A 17472-nucleotide genomic window follows, 5' to 3' on the forward strand; every position below is an offset into this window, starting at 1 on the left:
CGCAGGACCCAGAGAAACGGATATGGGGCCCCAGGAGCCTGAAACTCACCGCACCTCTCGCTGTCAGCCAATTCAGACGCTTCTTTCTCCTTCTCTCTTGCTTTCCTTTTCTGTAACTCCAGTCACTTGGCTGTCTGCCACCTAAAAGAAAAAGAGGGTATCTCACAGCTCTTCAGAGACAAGATGTCCTAGACATGTAGCCTTGCTCGCTCACACACTACACATCTGTTCTGTGCTTTGCGTTACACATACAGACCCTGCGCTGCACGCTGCGGGTCTAGGCTGCTGCACACTACAGAAACAAATGCTTCATCACACAGAGAGGCAGCTGCCGGACGGATAGCCTTTGGTTTCTTCTTTTTCACCTTTCTCTGGCCTTGCCAGCTTCAGCAGCTCCTATCCAGAGCTAACAAGCGTTCCGCCTGTCCATCTTTGTGAAGTGCCACAAAGACAGCGATACTGGGCAGAGACAAACCACGCAAGCCTCAGGCGACTGCAGTCAACAGCATTCTCAAAGGAAGAATCACATCCTAAGCATGTCCTCTGGGAGAGCAAGTGAATCAGCAGCAAGCATTATAAACACAGATTGACAGTACCCAAAGCCTCTCCTTCTGCAAGAGCATCTGGAGATGCCTCTCTTTCCATGGACTGCTGCTAACAGCACCTGCGTTAAGAGAGAATCCAACGCATTTGATTGCCAGCTTAGAGACTTCAGGACAGGGCTTGTGAGCAGCCCAGGGCTACAGGACAGGATTCAGGGGAGGTGCTGGAGCCGGGGGCAGCTGCACAGGGTGAGCGGCACTCAGGGAACCTCAGGTGGAGCTCTGCTGTGTTGGGGGAAGCACCTGGCATCTGTGCCTGCAGCGGGGTCCGCCTCCTTCCCCTCTTCCCTTCTCTCAGCTCTCGGGTAACTCCCCAGGGCTGCCCTCCCCTGGCTCCAGTAGACCGGGACCCTGCCGTGGTGGGCGCTTCGAAGCTTCCCCTCCTGCCAGCCCCAGGTGGCCAGCGGGCAGGAGACAGCCCCGCACCGGCCAAAGGGGCTCCCTCACCTCACTGCTGGTCCTGGCCCCCACCCGCCCCCGGGAAGCGCCCCTGGCACACAGCCCTGCCGCTGCACTGGCGGAAGAGCTGCTCTGTCCCTGTGCAGGACTGGCACACCAGTTCTGTGCTTTGCACGCCGAGGGCCCGCCAGCAGTGTGCCCGTGGGGCGGCAGCGGCGTTTTCTTACCGGGAGGCAGCAACAAGCGCGGCGGCACCGCACCGCAGCATCGCATTGCCGGTACCGGCGACCGGCAGCAAGCAGCACGGCAGCGCCTGTGTGGCTCGCACCTGCAGTACCGGGTTTGGTTCGCCAGGCGGCAGCACTGAGCACGGGCGAGTGCCAAACCCCGCACGTGAAGCGCCCCAGAGTATCTCTGTTCAGTCGGCTTGAAGCCCACAGCAAACCACACAAAAACGAGAACAAAACTACACCGGGGCCGCAGTAGTAGCACATGCTCCACATAAGCCCGAGAGCAATGCGGCGGCGTGGCAGCAAAAACTAAACCTACCTGCACGCACTGGCAAACACAGGATGGGTGCTCGGCCCTGAGTGTGGAAAGACTACACCTCCCAGGATGCTCCGCGGAGCCATCATGGCGAACCGGATGCCTCGTGCCTCAGGACTTCAGCTCCCGGCATGCTCTGTGAAGCCATAACGGCCAACCGCAAGCCCTGTACCCCAGGACTACAGTTCCCAGCATGCCGCACAAAGCAGCCGTTCCTGTGGGGCACACCGTTACCCCTGCGCCGAGCGCCACTGCAGAGCCTCGCAACCCCCAGCGCGGACGCTGGCAGCCCCCACCGCTGACTCCAGCACGCCGCAGCACGGCCGCGCCCCCGCCACTTCCTGTACCCGCACACAGACCGCGCCAGCCCGGCCGCTGCGCTCCTCGGGGCTTTTTCCGAGACCCGCCGGTCCATCGCCCGGCCCCGCTCACCTTCTCCATCGCTGCAGGTGCAGCCGCAGCCCAGCGGCACTCGGCGACCACTCCGCTCCCCCCATGGCTCACAGTGGCCCCTCCACGGCCACCCGGGGCAGGGCAGCACCAGCCCCTCCAGCAGCACCCACCCCTTTACAGGGAGGGGCCGTCTCCACCACCCTCACTGCCCGCACCTGGGGCTCCTCCAGCCCCGGCCCACAGCCAGAGCCCAGCAGGAACTGGGGGCCATTGGCTGACCCCCACACTGCATCACCTCCTCCTCTGGGCTCTTCACAGCCCCTGGCCCCATACAAAGGGAGCAGAAACGCAGCCATGAAGTCAAAGGAGACAGCAAGTGTTTATTCAGTCACGCACGTAAGTCTGAGCAGCGAGTCTGCTCTGGAGCTTGCAGCCTCCAATCCCCTCTCCGTGTCCCTGGAACAACTGCCAAGTCATTCCAGGAGCCACGCTCGTTGGTTCGGCAGGGAACGTACAGTCGGTCGGCTGTGTCCTGGAACACCAGGCTGCTGGGCAGACTTGGAGGCTGCCAAAAACAAAGAGCAGGGCGCAGAACATTACAAGAGAAAAGAGGCAGCTTGCCAGATAGGGGGTGTAGTGAGAAAGCACGAGACAGGAAACAGGATAGCGAGAAAAGGACGGGGACAGGGAGCCTGACAGAGGTGGGCAAAGAAGCAGCGGAGAGAGGAAAAGAGGCAGCAGAAAGAGGGAGAGGGAGCAGGACAAAGACCAGCAAAGAAGGATCGGGAGCAGGATGGAGATGCAGGAAAAACCTGAGCCAGGCAGCATGACAGAAAGGGAGGTTAAGACAACTAGGTGCAGGAAGCCAGACCAAGAGAGATGGAGAAAGCTAAAACCATAACAAGAAAGGGAGGAATGAAACAACAGTGAAAGGGAGCTGGCACATCAAAGGTTGGACAGAAGAGGTGACAACAAGGGGACAACACAAAACAAACCATACAGCTGCATGCTTAGAGGGCAGAGAGGGAAGAATTAAGAAATAGGGACAAGGAGCCTGAAAAATATAGAGAGCTGGAGAACAAACACTATAGCAATGCATACAGAAAGAACAGGGGCAGAACTGTAAATCAGGTGCATCAGGGAGCCAGAGACAGCAAGCTGGATAAAGGAGAAAAAAACAACGGGCTAGAGGGCACAGAGGGAGGAAATGGAAAACCAGAGACTGGGAGCTGGACAGAGAGAGAGGCAGAAATAAAAAGGGCCAGAGCAACAGCTCACAGGGCAGAGAGGGAGCAATGGATAAATAGGGACAGAGGACCAGACAGAACACAATGTAAAATAATAGGACAGGACTGGCCTACAGGGAAGAGGGAAGAATTAAAAAACGGGGACTGGGAAGCTAGACAGAGTGACATGGAGAAAGAAAAAAACAACAGTGACGGCTTACAAGACAGATAGGGAGCCACAGGCAGAGAGAGATGGAGGGGAAACAATCAAATAGCGTGCAGCTGCAAGACAGAGAATGTAGAATTTAAACTGAGCATTATAACCAGGTGGGCTAGCTTTGTGGATTTAGCCCCTAGCACCCATCTCTGTGCAGAAATTACAGAAATAAATACCTCTGCTCCGTGCGTAAGCCTGGCGTACTGCGCACTGGGTAAACAAACCCAGATTTGGGACAGCAAGAGGGATAGGGAGCAGGACAGAGAGATGGAATGGGAAAGGAAAAAATGGTGGGAGGCTGAACAAAGACAAAGAGAAACAAAGACAGAAAGCAGGGCACAGGAATGAAAGCAAAATAAAAAAGCAACGGCCTGCAGGACCGTGACAGAGAAATTAAAAAACAACCACGGGAAGCAGCACAGAATGACAAAGAGAGAATAAAGGGACAGAGAGCAGGACAGCTCTGGAGGAAAAAAATCAACTGTGATGAGCACTGAGAGAGAAAGACCAAGAAATAAAAAAGATAGTGAGGGAAAGAGAAAGGAAAGAAGAGACACCCAGCTGTACAGGGGAGTACAGTTAGAAAAGACAGGAGAGCAAATGGGACAGAGAGAGAAAAACAGAAAATAAAGTGGGAGGAAGCAGGGCAACAGGACAAAACCAGGAAAAAATAGGAGTGAGATCTGGACAAAAATAGGAGTGAGATCTGGTGAGCACTGACCAAGGAAAAGAGACAGAAAGAGGGACAGGGAGAAGGCAGAGAAAAGAAACAGCAGCAGCAGGATGGAGATGGGAAAAAAACATCAACCTTAGATTGTCAGGAGGACAGAGAATAACATGAATACAAGCAAGGATCGGGACAAAGGAACATAGTGAGAAACGACACGACAGGGCACAAGACAAACTGACAGACAAAACAAAAAGAGAGAGACTGTGCACTCGTGAGAAGCACAAGTGTTGGAGAAACTTAGATCTTGAAAGGGCTACAAAGGCACATCAACTTAATAAAACAGGCCAGGGAACAGCATGAAGGCCCAGAGACAGCAAGAGATGAACAGGAAGGAGAAAAAGGGCAGTGAGAGGCAGAATGGAAGAAAAACAGCAACACCAAGCAAGACAAAGGGATAAAGCAAGAAAGGGAAGGGAGTAGAGACACAGGAAGGCAGGGACTCAGAGCAGCACGTACAGGCACAGGGAGGACACAAACGCCAGAAAACAGACCAGGGAAATTGCAAAGAAAAAACAAAAAAAAAAAGTGGGCCAGCATAAAGGGAAATAAAAGGAAAAAACAGTGATGGGTGCAGGACAGAGCCAGAGGATGAAAAAAAGGAAGGAGAGAGGGGAGAACAAGAGCCCAGACAGAAAAAGAAAGGGTGCTGTACATGAAGAGTGAGAAGGAGAAAGATAAAGACTGAGAAAACCAGAAAAATAGAACCAGAAGAGAGATACAGGGAAGCCAAGAAAATCACAGCAGCATGAGAAAGAAAAAGGGAAAGAGAGGCAGCTGGGGGAGGGCCAAGGAGGCCCTGAGATGGAGAGGAGGGGAGAGGGGCCCCGAGGGCCTGGGACTCACCACAGCTCTTGGCGCTCCAGGAAGAGTTTGCCAGTTCAGACCCTTCTTTCTCCTCTTTTCCCTTCCTCTTCTGTCACTCCAGTTGCTTGACTGTCCCCAACCTAAGAAAAGAGGGGAATGCGTTACAGCTCTTATGAGACAAAGCTCCCTAGAAACATAGCCTCGCTCACCCAGTACTTGACCATACCCCGTTTTAAATTATGTGTACAGACCCTGCGGCGCTCTTTGGCGATCTAGACTGCGGCAGCCGTCAAATTGGGATCTTCCTCACCCAGAGAGGCAGGCTCTCTCTTGCACACAGCGGGAGGCAGCTGCCAGTCAGACGGCCTTCAGTTACGTCTTCCGGAATACCGATCCACAGTGATAGGTGGCTGCCTTCATCCAACCGGACTGCGCACCAGCTTGCGGCTTTGCCACCCCCTTGCCCTTGAGAGAGTGGCTACCTGGAGCGGCTCCACAACCACTGCTGCCCAAAACAGCAGAGGAAAAGGCACTAAAAAGCAACGACAAAGAACAAAGACAAACCGTCAAGACACTAGGAATGACATCAAGAGCCTAAAGCATCAGCCAGGCAGGGCTTGCAGCTGACCTTGTGCCGCGGTTTAACCCCAGCCAGCAACTGTGCTCGCTCACTGCCCCCGACCCTGTGGGATGGGGAGAGACTCAGAAAGGTCAATGTGACAATTCTTGTGACTTGAGATAAAAACAGTTTAATATTAAGGAAAAAACCAACCACCACTGGTAAGGAAAAGTGGAACAAAAAAAAAAAAAAAATAGGAAAAGAAAACCCAAGACATGCAACTGATACAAATGAACACACTTGTAAGTTTCTAATGAAAACATTTAGAGTGTTTTCATTTTAGAATGGAAACAATCTCCATAAAAGTTGGGGGTGGGGGGCACTGGGCAAGTTGGGGAACACAGGCAGCGCCCCAAGGATCCCGAGACAGAGGGGTCGTGGGGAGGCAGCGCCAAAAAGCGGGGCGTCGAACAGGGCTGGAGCAGTGGGAACAGGGACACAAAACAAGAGTGCCAGGCACGCAAAGGGCAAAACACAGGGGAAAAAAAACTCACAAGGGAGGAAAATCTCGCACAGGGGGGTGTCTTAGTGAAAAGCATTTGGAAGTGATACAGGGAATTAACTGTCTGCTAAATATTGCTTGATTTAGAAGACTGTCTGCATACTGCTTGATTTAGGAGACTAACTGTCTGCTAGACAATGCCTAACAATCCTCTTGGCCTTGAAACTCACTTAAGCTTATCAGGGACTGGTACTTGTCAAGAAACTGGTATGCTTGACATATTAGTCCTTGACGAAAAGGACATGATAACAGGAGCTGCAACGTTGGTCAGAAGTTATTAAGAAACTGCTGAAATCCCCAAGTGAAAGGAGAGCATGGGTGAATGACTAAAGTTCATCTAGAGGAAGATCAGACCCCTGAAGAAGTAAACGACCACCAGAGACAGATCTGAAATGCTAACGCAAGTGGTTTTTTAATAACCCCGCCTCGCTTATGCACATGTATGTCTGTATTGTGCAATCCTAGGAATGTGTGTACCTGCACCGGATACATTTTTGGTAAAATGTGCTGTCAGTGTGCGTGCTGTTGGAGAAGCAATCCCCCACGCACCCGGTGCCGAATAAACATGCCTGCTTTATAACTCTCTCCGAGTTGTAGAGTTTGATCCACGCGTCAGGAGGGCTGAGAAACACAGAGCGGGACAGTGGGGACGGATACGAGGGAGAGACGGACACGCAAGGACAAGGGGTACGTGTGGGAAGAAAGGTGCGTAAGGATGACCTATAGCAGGGAGTCCACGCAGGACAATCCACAGCACATAACTCACCCGGCATAACCTGCACGAGATGACCCACACCGGACAATGGACCCACACTGCGTAATCCCCAGCGAGAACCCCTCCGTCTCCCACTGGATCACACCAACTTTCCCCAAATTGAGTGGCATTTTTTTTTTCCTTGTCCATAATATACAAATTACTTTCCCATGGCCAGACTATGCTCCAGACCACACCTCATTTGATTTTTCTTGTGTCTGAATATTTAGTTAAAAGACTACAGAAGGAAAGTGCCACATTCTTAACATTCACTCTAAAATCCATGCGGCAAGTCCCTTAGGAAAAATGCAGTCACACATCTCAGATGTACCTTGTACTTGCAGACTGCTACAGCTCCTTTCCATCCATCTCGTACTTTCATGGCCAAGGAAAGGGCGACCACGGTGAAACGCTGGCAGTCGACATTCAGCAGAGAGAGGGAAAAACCCCTTAGTTTGAAGCTAGGCAGGAATCTAACTCTTCCTTTTGGGGCGAGGTTTCTCAGGACTAAAACCACGTGAAGGACAGAGTATTTTGCAGCACCCTTGGTACAGCTGTTGATACCGGCCTTTAAAGCTTTTGCATTTTTCAGACACCCGGGCCTTTTTTTGACTCATTGGCAGCTTTAGTTTCACTCGAACCGCTGTCCTACATACAGGCAGGGGACAGACACAGATGCCTACATACATTTTCTCAACCCTAAGTACAGCCGAGATCTCCTCACCCTCTATGTGCCAAGTTGAATATTTGTTTGTTAAGGAGCACAGCAACACTTCTGTCCTTGTGAACTGCCTCCGAGCAGAGGAGGGCTCTGGGATTTCCTGGACGCCAGTGCTCCCACTTTCACTGTCAACTCCGCACGGCCACCCACCGGAAAAAAGGCCTCAAAATAACGAACGTCAGACGATTGCTGCCACACCAAAAGTGCCAGCACTGAAAGCTCGTGCTGCTCCTCGCCGGCCCTTGCCAGCACCTCTACAGGCCCACAAACATTATCCAGCCTAGAGACTGCATAAAAGGCAGACGGCCCCAGGCTGCAACACTCTTGCCCAGCGTACACTGACCAGTAACGTCTCCCCCTTCACCTTCCTGAGAGAGACTGTTCCCAGGGAGCCCTCTTCCTCCCATCAATTTCCTACACCCTCCCTGCAGTTTTCAACCTTGTTCCCTCAACTTAGCTCTCAAAGGGCCAGAAATCAGATTCCATCCCCAAAACAACAACCCCACGCTAACTAAGATGGTGCTGTGCTCACCCAGCTCCTCATCACCATCTGAAAAAAAAAAAAAAAAAAAAAAAAACAACCCAAAAATAAAACCTACCAAACAGCACCGCCCTTCAACATCACACCACTTACCACCAGTCTCTTCTGTGGCACTCTCCTCCTCAAAAGCGCCACAGTGCTCTGCTCACCGGCTCCACTCATTCCCAAGAAGTCCGACGCCACAACTGCCGCTCGTGGTGCTTCAGATGCTGAGAGACGCAAAGCTCAACTTACTTTTTCTGGGGTGTAGGTAGAAAAAAATAGGTGTCATACCAAGCTAACTAGGAAAGTATGTCATTACATGCAATAACAGCATTATCAAAAACTACCTGCTTTAGCTTCCTACAAGAAAACAAATGCTCCAGGGTTATGCTTCATTTCTAGCAAGACCATGCATGCTATCTAACTTCTACCAGAGCTACATTCTGGACAGGGCTGAATGACAAATGTAGCAGAACGTGGTGGCTCGCACACGTGGCCGACAGAGGCACGGAGCTCCTGGCACTGCGTCCTGGTGTCTGCTCTGTCAGGGAGGGCTCAGATGGACCAGCCACTCCTTGCTGGAGGCACCTGCCTGTGATTCACTCCTCAGTCCCCTCCAGCAGCCATGTCCAGGCAGCCCCCTTTACAGCTGGAGGCCCCTCATACAGCAGGGCCAGGGCCAGGCCCACCCTCAGCCTCACTGGACCCATCCTGGGGCTGCCTCACCTCCAGCCCCAGCTGGAGCCCACCAGGAGCAGGGGCCCTTGCCAAAGCCCCACAGCACATCACCCCCTCCCCTGCAACTGTCCTCAGCCACAAGCTCTGCACCCAGGGGCTGCAAACACATCCAGGGGCACAGAGGAGGTCACAGACAGTGAGATACAGAACAGAAAAAAAAACAGTGACAGTACGTAAAACAAAGAGATAGAGAAAGAAAGATAAGAAAGGGAAGAGAGAGATAGGAAGGCAGAGGCACAGGGCAGGCACGCAGAGGCACAAAGAAAAGCAGGCCAGAAAACAGGCTGGAGAAATTAGTTGGGGGGAGAATACAGATGCAGATCAGGACAAAGAAATGGAAAAGGCAAAAACAGCAATGGGCTGCAGGACAGAGACAGAGAACAAAAAAAGGAAGGAGAGGGGCAGGACAAAAGTGCAGGGATAAAAACAAAAGGAAGCTGTAGAACAAGAGATTTAAAGGGAGAGAGAAAGGGGGAACAGGATAGAAAAACAGAGAGAAGAGGAGAGGTAGAGGGAAACAATAACAACAACAACAAATCACAGCAGCTTGGGAAAGGTAGGGGTCACGGGAGCGGCAGGGAAGGACAGGGACGCACAAGAGAGGAGGCAGAGCCCCAGGGGCCGGGGACTCACCACAGCTCTCCACTCCCGGCACTGCTGGGAGAATCTGACAGGTCAGATGCTGCTTTCTGCTTCTCTCCTCTTCTGTAACTCCGACCACTTGGCTGTCCTCCACCTAAGAGAATACGCGGGTGTCTTACAGCTCTTAGACAGAAAGCTTCCTAGACACAGCCTCGCTCGCTCATGCACTACGCGGCCATACCGTGCTTCAGGTTCCACATACAGACTGTGCAGTGTGCACTGGCGGTCTGGCCAGCTGAAAAGTACAAAGAGGGATCCTTCCTCACCCAGAGAGGCAGGCTAGGCTCTCTCTCACCTGCAGTAGGAGGCAGCTGCTGGCTGGATGGCCTTTGGTTTCTTCTTCTTTACCTTTCTGTGGCCTCTCCAGCTTCAGCTGCAGCAGCTCCTCTCCACAGGCAGTAAGCGCTCCATCCGTTCATTTTCGCTCCCGCACCGCCAGGAGAGCGCGGCCGGGCAGAGACAGCCCACACAAGCCTGAGGCGAGTGCAGTCAACAGCGTTCCCAAGGGAGGAACGGACAGCCACGGCCTCTGGGAGAGGGAAAGAAGAAGCAGCGACCGTTATTACCGCACGCGGCCCCTGGCCGGAGCGCCTGCTGCCGCAGGGGATTCTCCAGATACACTGAGGTCCCCCCTCGCAGCCTTCAGGGCAGGCCGTGGCCCGGTGCTACGGGACAGGCTTCAGGGGACGCGCCGGAGCGGCGGGCAGCTGCACGGGGCCGGGGGAGGCTCGGGGGGAGCTCTGGCGAGCTGGGGAGGTGCCCGGCGTCTCCGCCCGGGAGGGGGGGCCCCCTCCTGCCCCTCTTCCCTTCTCTCTGCTCTCGGGTCACTCCCCGGGGCTGCCCTCGCCCGGCTCGGCTCCGAGCGGGCGGCTTGAGGCTCCCCGGGCGGGCAGGAGACAGCGCTGCAGCCACGAAAGGGGCTCGCTCACCTCACGGGTGCCCTCGGTACTCACCCGTCACCGCCGCCGGGACCCGCCGGCCGCACACCGCCATGCTGCTCCCGGGCGCATGCGCAGTCCGAAGTCCGAAGACAGTGCCTGCCGGGAGAAGGGCAGAGCACTGCGCATGCGCGACTCCCGAGCTGCAGTTCCCGCTTTCCGTCACCAGGTGGCAGCAGCCCCCCACCGCTCCGGTCCTGGGTGTTCAGCCGGACGAGCCACGGCCGGTTCCTCCCTCCCGTTCGCGCCGTCCGCAGCCGGTCACCCCTTCCCGGGGCACGGCTGCCCCTTCCCCCCGCGCAGCCTGGGCAGTGACATTTGTGGCCTCTGTACCAAAAAGCGTCCCCGTGGGAGGGGGAGAGAATGAGAAGGGTGAAAGTGAGGAAACTCGCGGGTTGAGATGAAAACAGTTTAACAATTAAGAAGAAACAAACCACCACCAATACCCCTTGTGAGGAAAGGAGAGAACAATAAATGCCCAGAAAGAGAAGTGATAAAACTGAAAACAATTGCAAATTATCAATTAAAACAACTGAGATGGAGTGAGGTGCAGGGAAGCAGGTGGGAGGTTTCAGTTTGGGGATGTGGGGGGCAGGCATCACCCCAGGGTCTGCAGGCAGAGGGGTTACGGGGGGCAGGGTCAAATACGGGGAGGCAGAGCAGGGGGGGAGGGGGGAGTGAGGGCACAAGACAGGAGGGCAGGGGGCACGGGGGGGGGGCAATCACAGGGGAACATTTCAGTGGAAAGCATTTGGGAGGGTGCAGAGACACGAGGGGGGGGGCAGGAGGGATGGACACGAGGTGGGGATGGATGGGGACGGACGAGGGGGGTGTGGGTAGAAAGGTGCATGGGGGGACAGGTGTGCGGATGACCTACACCGGAGGGTCCACTTGGGATAATCCACAGCAGACACAACTCACCTGGGATGACCCGCAACGGATAATCCACTCCAGGTAACTGACTCAGACAGACCAGGTAATCCACGCAGGGTAATCCCCAGGACTGTCCCTCCATCTGCCAGCCTTTCACCCCAGATTATCCCCAAATTAAGGTGGCACTCCAGGCAGGTCTGGTGGCCTATCTGTGCTGGCTCCGCAGTGGGGTTCGGGATAGCTGGGGACCACAAGGACAGTGTAGAGCCATAGCAAATGGCAAGGAGCAGCTTGGAGTGCAGTGCAAGGCTGCTGGCAGGCCAAGCAGGTTGCAGAAGCATCTACAATGGCCTTGCCATTTACCCTACCCCAACGGAAGACATTTCTGTTGATTAAGAATTAGACTCTGTCAAGGGCTGACTACTGGGATAAGGATAGAGCCTTCTGTAAGAGTGAAAGTGTGGGGCTCTTAGGGCGCTACAGTCACATCAGGAGGTCCACACCTCCACCCTCGCTGTGTCACGTCATCCGTTGTGTTTCCTCACACCACAGCTGTCTCCACAAGGCACGGGAAAGGCCAGGACTGATGCGCAGAGAAGGTATGAGCTGGTGGTTTACCTGGTGGTGGTGCAGCCTAACGGCGCTCACGGATGGCGGTGCCCACTGGGCAATGCTGGGCAGGGCCAAGCTGCGTGCTGGTGGCTGCTGCCTGCAGTCAGTTCACACAACGCCCAATGGGGACAAATTAATTTTTACTTAGACATGAGTTACAAACGCAAATTTTACCAGTAAAGAAAGAAGACACACTTTGTAATTCTAGGTACTGCCATGGTAAATACAGTGGTGTACTGGAGTAAGCAAAGCTAAAGAACCAGTAAATTATAAAATACATACAGTTAAGTGCTGTGATTTGGTCTTTTAATAAAGCTTTTCCTTTCTAAAAAAAACCAAACCAAAACAAAACAAAAACCTCCTCTGTTCCAAACTTTTTAAGATTATTTTCAAAGAATGGATTTGTTGTGGGGTGATCTAAGCTGAAATAACTAGCTCCGCGTATATCAGGAATAAAGCAGTTCAATTGAACTCAGTAATCTGAACAAACAACACAACTGATCTATAGCTTGAAATTTGCCATTAAGAGACATGTCCCTTTTTTAAAAAATAAAAACGTCAAGAAAAAAAAACTGGGGGGAGAGCTGGAGCAACCAATTAATTTAAAGGTCAGGATTTTTTTTTTTTTTTTTAAAAAAAGAATCTCTGCATTTTTACTGAATGTAGGAGAACAGCCAGCAACCACCACCATGGGGAAAATAAAAAGATAGTAAAAGAAATGGGAACTTGAGTATAGCTAGAAAAATTTAACTTTTTAAAAGCTAACCTATTTAAGACTGTCATCTTCCTTTGACAAGTCTGCAGGTAGAGCCTAACATTTATTGCATCAGATACAGATATATATAGAACATTGCTCTGAACTGGAGAAATTATTTTTACATTTCAAATGCTTTGCAAGCAACATTAAAAGTTAACATGTCTCAATAATTTTTTTAAGTTTCCCTCTCCTTGCCAAAAAGGCTTCTTTTCATCTGTAAGCACTAGTAAATACATTCCACTGTCCCTCTATTTAAGAGGTCATCTGTAAATTATTACAGCATGATAAGCAGAAACAATTCAAGAAAAACGAGACTCTAGAGCTGTTCTATGTGGCTACACAATCACGAATAGTTCAGCAACCATTTATGATACTTACTGAATCTCCAGACCATAGTAGTTCTGTCTTGGGAATTGATCACCTGCCACCACTGCAAGCTCACAAATGGGTGACCTCGACCTTGACCATTTGCTATTTCGGTCATTGCAGTTAGAGAATAATTGGAGTCGGAATACAATCTGCAATCCTTTTTTGCTTTCAAGAAGTGGCAAACCGACTGCTGTACATTGCCGGCTTTCTCTTCACACAGGCAACAATAATTCAAGCCTTATGAAGCACACAATTAGGCTAATAAAGCATCCAGATGCCCTAAATGTCCTCTAAAATTAGTTTAATCCCCAGCGCCATGTAAAAATACTTTCTAAATTAACTGCTTCTCAGAGGATCTTCAAAGCTGAACATAAAGATCATAAATAAACAAGAAACCAACTCCCTGCAGACTCCATCAGGGTTATCAATTCACAATAGGTTCTTAGTCCTCCTTCACGATACATTTGATACATTTTAGCACAGCATGGGCATATACTGATAGATAACTATGTCACTAAAAGTTGTATGTTCAGTTTTCTATTCATCTCCCCTTTTCATAGACTTGCTGGCAGAGGTTGGTTACTTCCCATAAAATTTCTTATTCAGAAGAAAGATCAGAAGGTTGACATTCACTTTCGCTCTGTCAAACAACTTCATGACTGCAACGCCTTCATACTGCAGCTGCAAAAGATCCTGCCAAAGAGAACACCTTTATGAGTGAGGAAACCTCAAGAGCTTACAGAGAATACACAAGATCCTGTGGCACAGTATGTTTTTTAGGAATATCTGTCACAACATACAAGAGACTCATTAAAGATCCGCTCATACTGCACAAAAAAATAAAGTAGCTCTAAGGCGTTTAAGGTCTTAATGTTTTTCATCTGTGTTTATTTAAAGAAAATTATGAAAGAGGCTAGAAGTAGAAGACCATTCTAAGAAGCCAGAGTTCAGATCTAGCCATCTCCAGGCTTTTCATTTGCACAGTAGCCGAAAGTTGTTTTTAACTTTTAGAAAGGCTCTCCTATGTGCCTAATTATATTATGTACCCATGAAACATTACAACATTCCACAGCATCACTTCCTAAAAGTCTTAGTTGCCAGAGGTTTCAGTGAGGTGGTTTAGAGCATCACAATCTAGGGCAGAAAAAGAAATGGCATCTCTGTTAGGACTATGTACACAACACCAATTCAGTCTCTCAGGCGTTTATGTAGGCAATATTTCCAGTTATACTTTGCTCTTGTCGGTGGTGCACCTGACAGAGCAATAGGACTCCCTGCACCGATTAATCTCAGCAACTAATTTCTTTCAGCAAGCTCGCTCTTGAACAATACGTATCGGAGAAGGCGTTCAGGTAGTGCTACTGCAGTGAAATGTGTGCGTTCAAAAATCCAAATCTAGCTCCTGCAGTTGTCCAGCTCGGGTGACACAATCAAAGTCATTTCTGCTGCCCTCTGGAGAAATTTTGGCAATAGTAATGCAAGTCTTTTTAACTGATGCCACTGTTAATGCTATAATTGGATGTCCTACAGCAGTTACCTCATTGCTGTAATCTCAAAACATCTGCTTTTTCTGCAAAGCAGTGTTACAAAGGCATAGTGGTATGTGCGTGAGGAGCGAGTTGCCTTGGGGGGGCCCCATGAACCAAGAAATTCAAGACCAGCTCTGATGGATTAGGAGCAGAATGAACTCGGGGAGTCCTCGGAGCACACCAATGGTATGCGTGCGTGAGGCAGCTGTCCCTCCCAGCAGCCAGTGAGGTGGCATGGACCAACTGAAATGCAAAGTGCTCCTGCACACAATTTGTTTCAACTTCCCTGAGGCATCCACAATTAACATACCTAATGATGCCCAAGTTGGGTGGGTGGTGGGTAGGGACAGAAGGGGAAGAAGGGGACAGAGATACCAGGCATAACAGTATTGGCATGGTAGGAAGGATAGGGAAAAGGTCAGTCAGTATCCCTGTTCCGGTAGCCTGGTCTAAGTAAAGGTTGAGGACTCCTAAGAACTAAGGAGTCTCAAGAAACTGGTAAGGATAGGATGGCAGAAAGAATACCAGCAAAAAAAAAAAAAAAAAAAAAAAAAAAGACTGGCTGAATCCACTACACCCACGCCCAGCTGACTGCTGCCACAAACTCAAAATCTCTCTACCGTAGCAGGAAGTTGTTGAAAATGCATGTGTTCATTTTGCATGTGTACACGCAACCGTAACTAAGAACACAGACTGACATCAGGCTTTCAATAGTAAAGAAATAAAAATAGTCTGGATCCCCCATTTGCGGTGCATTTGTTTCACCTGCAACAAATGAGTTGGTTTTGAGAGCATTTTTCAGACCATTCAGGTAGAAAATATGTTATTATTATTGCGATAAAGAGTCTGGCAAGCAGAACTTACATGCCACTATTAAACAGGCTAGTTCTTACCTGATAATGTAACATAAAAGTTTCCATCTGTACCCCCATGAACTTTGCTTTTACCTCAAAATCTCCTACTTCTTCTGTTGGACTGATTTCAAATATCACATTTTTAAACCTAAGAAATTTGAGAAATGAAAAACCACAGTTCATTACTGAACACGTAATTCCTACTGAAACAGAAGGAGAATATACAACATGAAATCCGAAGACAAATTTCCAAGAAATCTATTCTTAACTCCTTATTCTATATCCCCATTTGGATTGAGACCATAGAAGCCGACCAGACTCAATACAGCAATGAATAGAAACCTAACAGATTCTACATCCAGCAGCTCATACCTTCACACAAGTGCAGTAGGAAATACAGTAATTTAGCCCATGCAGTCTACATAGTCTACTTTAGTGCTGCATATCCATGCCTCATTTAGTGCACAAAGTAAAAAATACAACTCAGGGTTCAAAAAAATTCTAGTAACAGGCAATTTCTCTATATTCCACAGAAGATATACCAAGTTCTCAAGGCTTAGAAAACTGCAGTTGGACAAACTCAAGCTAGCATTAAGTTCATTTTTCAACAGCAAGAGCTATTAATTACAGCAGCAATTCACTCGAGGAGGTACCCTTCTATGACTGTGAGGGTGACAGGGAAGGATGGGGTGGGAAGAGGATGTCATGTTTAAATCTCGTTGCACTTCTCAAAGACCCACTTCACTTCAATCAGAAAAAAAAAAGAGAACTGAAAGGTGACCACTATGCAAGGTTTCTTGGTCCGAGGGATGCCAGCCTAGATGGCCAAAACAATTTCTTCAGCTTTTTTTCTTCAGCTATGTTTGCCAACAATGCTAAATGCTAAGAAAAAAAACAGCAAGGCATTCTGTCATGATCTTAGATAAACCCCAGAGCTTCTGTTCCTCAATTGCCAGCACCTAGACTAGTTTGAAGAAAGAGATACGAATTCAACATACCCGTTTTCTTCTTCCTCTAAGAAGGCTATCTAGCTCTAAAGAGTTTTAAAAAGATACTCACTGGTTACCTTGCAGGTCCTCAATCTCTAAAAGCACTCCCTTCTCATGAAGTCGAGCTGCTGTATATTTTAGAGAAATCTTTTTACTGTTTTTGCCTTTCATCTCCCGAGGTTTCTTAGAGACTCTGCCAAAAAAAACCACCAAAACAAAAAAAAACAACCAAACAACCAAAAAACAAACCAAAAACAAAAAACAAACCAAAACAAACAAAAAACAACCACAAAACAAAACAAAACCAAGATGATCAGTCAAACAACTAAAGTGATTTCTGACAGCAGACATTTAATCATTTAATCCTACTTGGATGAGGGGATAGATCCAGTATAGCTAATCAACTGTGACTAATGCGACTGATAGATGATTTATTTCTTCTAGGGAGTTTATCTACAAAGCTCTTGCAGCTCAGATCAGATCTTTGATTTTCTACTATTTACCAATAACTCTTACCCTACAGGAAAAAAACAAAACAAATCAAACAAAACCAACAAAAAAACCACAACCACCACAACAAAAAACCTCCCAAAACATAACCACACAGTACTTCATAGAAAGCAGTACCATCTATCACCAGGCAAAAGGACATCTGGTGACAACTGACATGGAGAGGGCTGAGATTACTCAACAATTATCTTGCCTTGGTTTTCACTGGCAGTTGCTCTTCACGTATCTCACTGGGAAGGAAGACATTTATTTTTCAGGAAAATCTGAATTGTCTCGCACTACAACTAACTCCACTTCGGATAAACAGAGGACAATTTGGAATCAATGTTTTCCTTGTAGGTAACTATGTTATTGTCATGGATGACAAGACAGACTGAGTGAGCAGCACATGCATTAGCTGGGCAACCTGCTTCATTCCCACTGGACTCCCTACACTCCCCTAGAGGGACTAAAATTAATTCAATAAGTCTTTCCAACCCTATCTGGGGCACTGCTCCCTCCTCGTATTTTCCTACCACTGCTGAGACCCCTTCCCTAGAACTACTGCTGTGGTAAAGAGCTCGGCTGAAGAGCTTTGAGCAGATGGCATTATCTTCTTAGGAACCTACATGTGCTTTCTGTAAGA

The 17472-nt window shown here is 49.4% G+C and overlaps 1 protein-coding gene and 1 long non-coding RNA gene across 8 annotated transcripts in view; both read right to left on the reverse strand.

Moving 5' to 3' along the window:
* Positions 1-2483: 2483 nt before the first annotated feature.
* On the reverse strand, positions 2484-9939 carry LOC147599165 (uncharacterized). Of its 7 annotated transcripts, none has more exons than XR_015259914.1 (8): positions 9712-9852; positions 9408-9510; positions 8148-8293; positions 7124-7204; positions 5546-5600; positions 5127-5449; positions 4957-5057; positions 2484-2505 (listed from the first exon to the last, which is right to left on the reverse strand). It is a non-coding gene; the product is annotated as an uncharacterized LOC147599165 (long non-coding RNA). The 7 variants fall into 7 exon arrangements; XR_015259918.1 differs by lacking the exon at positions 5546-5600 and adding an exon at positions 6759-6814; XR_015259917.1 differs by having other exon boundaries at positions 9683-9753.
* A 2023-nt stretch (positions 9940-11962) lies between these two features.
* IQGAP1 (IQ motif containing GTPase activating protein 1) overlaps positions 11963-17472 on the reverse strand; it is an 81500-nt gene continuing 75990 nt past the window's right edge. The window contains exons 36-38 of the mRNA XM_086756915.1: positions 16408-16530; positions 15388-15496; positions 11963-13658 (exon numbers count right to left, since the gene is read on the reverse strand). Coding sequence (XP_086613041.1) covers positions 13545-13658; positions 15388-15496; positions 16408-16530 — 346 coding nt within the window. The 3' untranslated portion in view covers positions 11963-13544. The remainder of the gene's footprint in view (positions 13659-15387; positions 15497-16407; positions 16531-17472) is intronic.

The sequence above is a fragment of the Chlamydotis macqueenii genome, chromosome 12, assembly GCF_036417535.1.
Source record: "Chlamydotis macqueenii isolate bChlMac1 chromosome 12, bChlMac1.mat, whole genome shotgun sequence".
NCBI lineage: Eukaryota > Metazoa > Chordata > Aves > Otidiformes > Otididae > Chlamydotis > Chlamydotis macqueenii.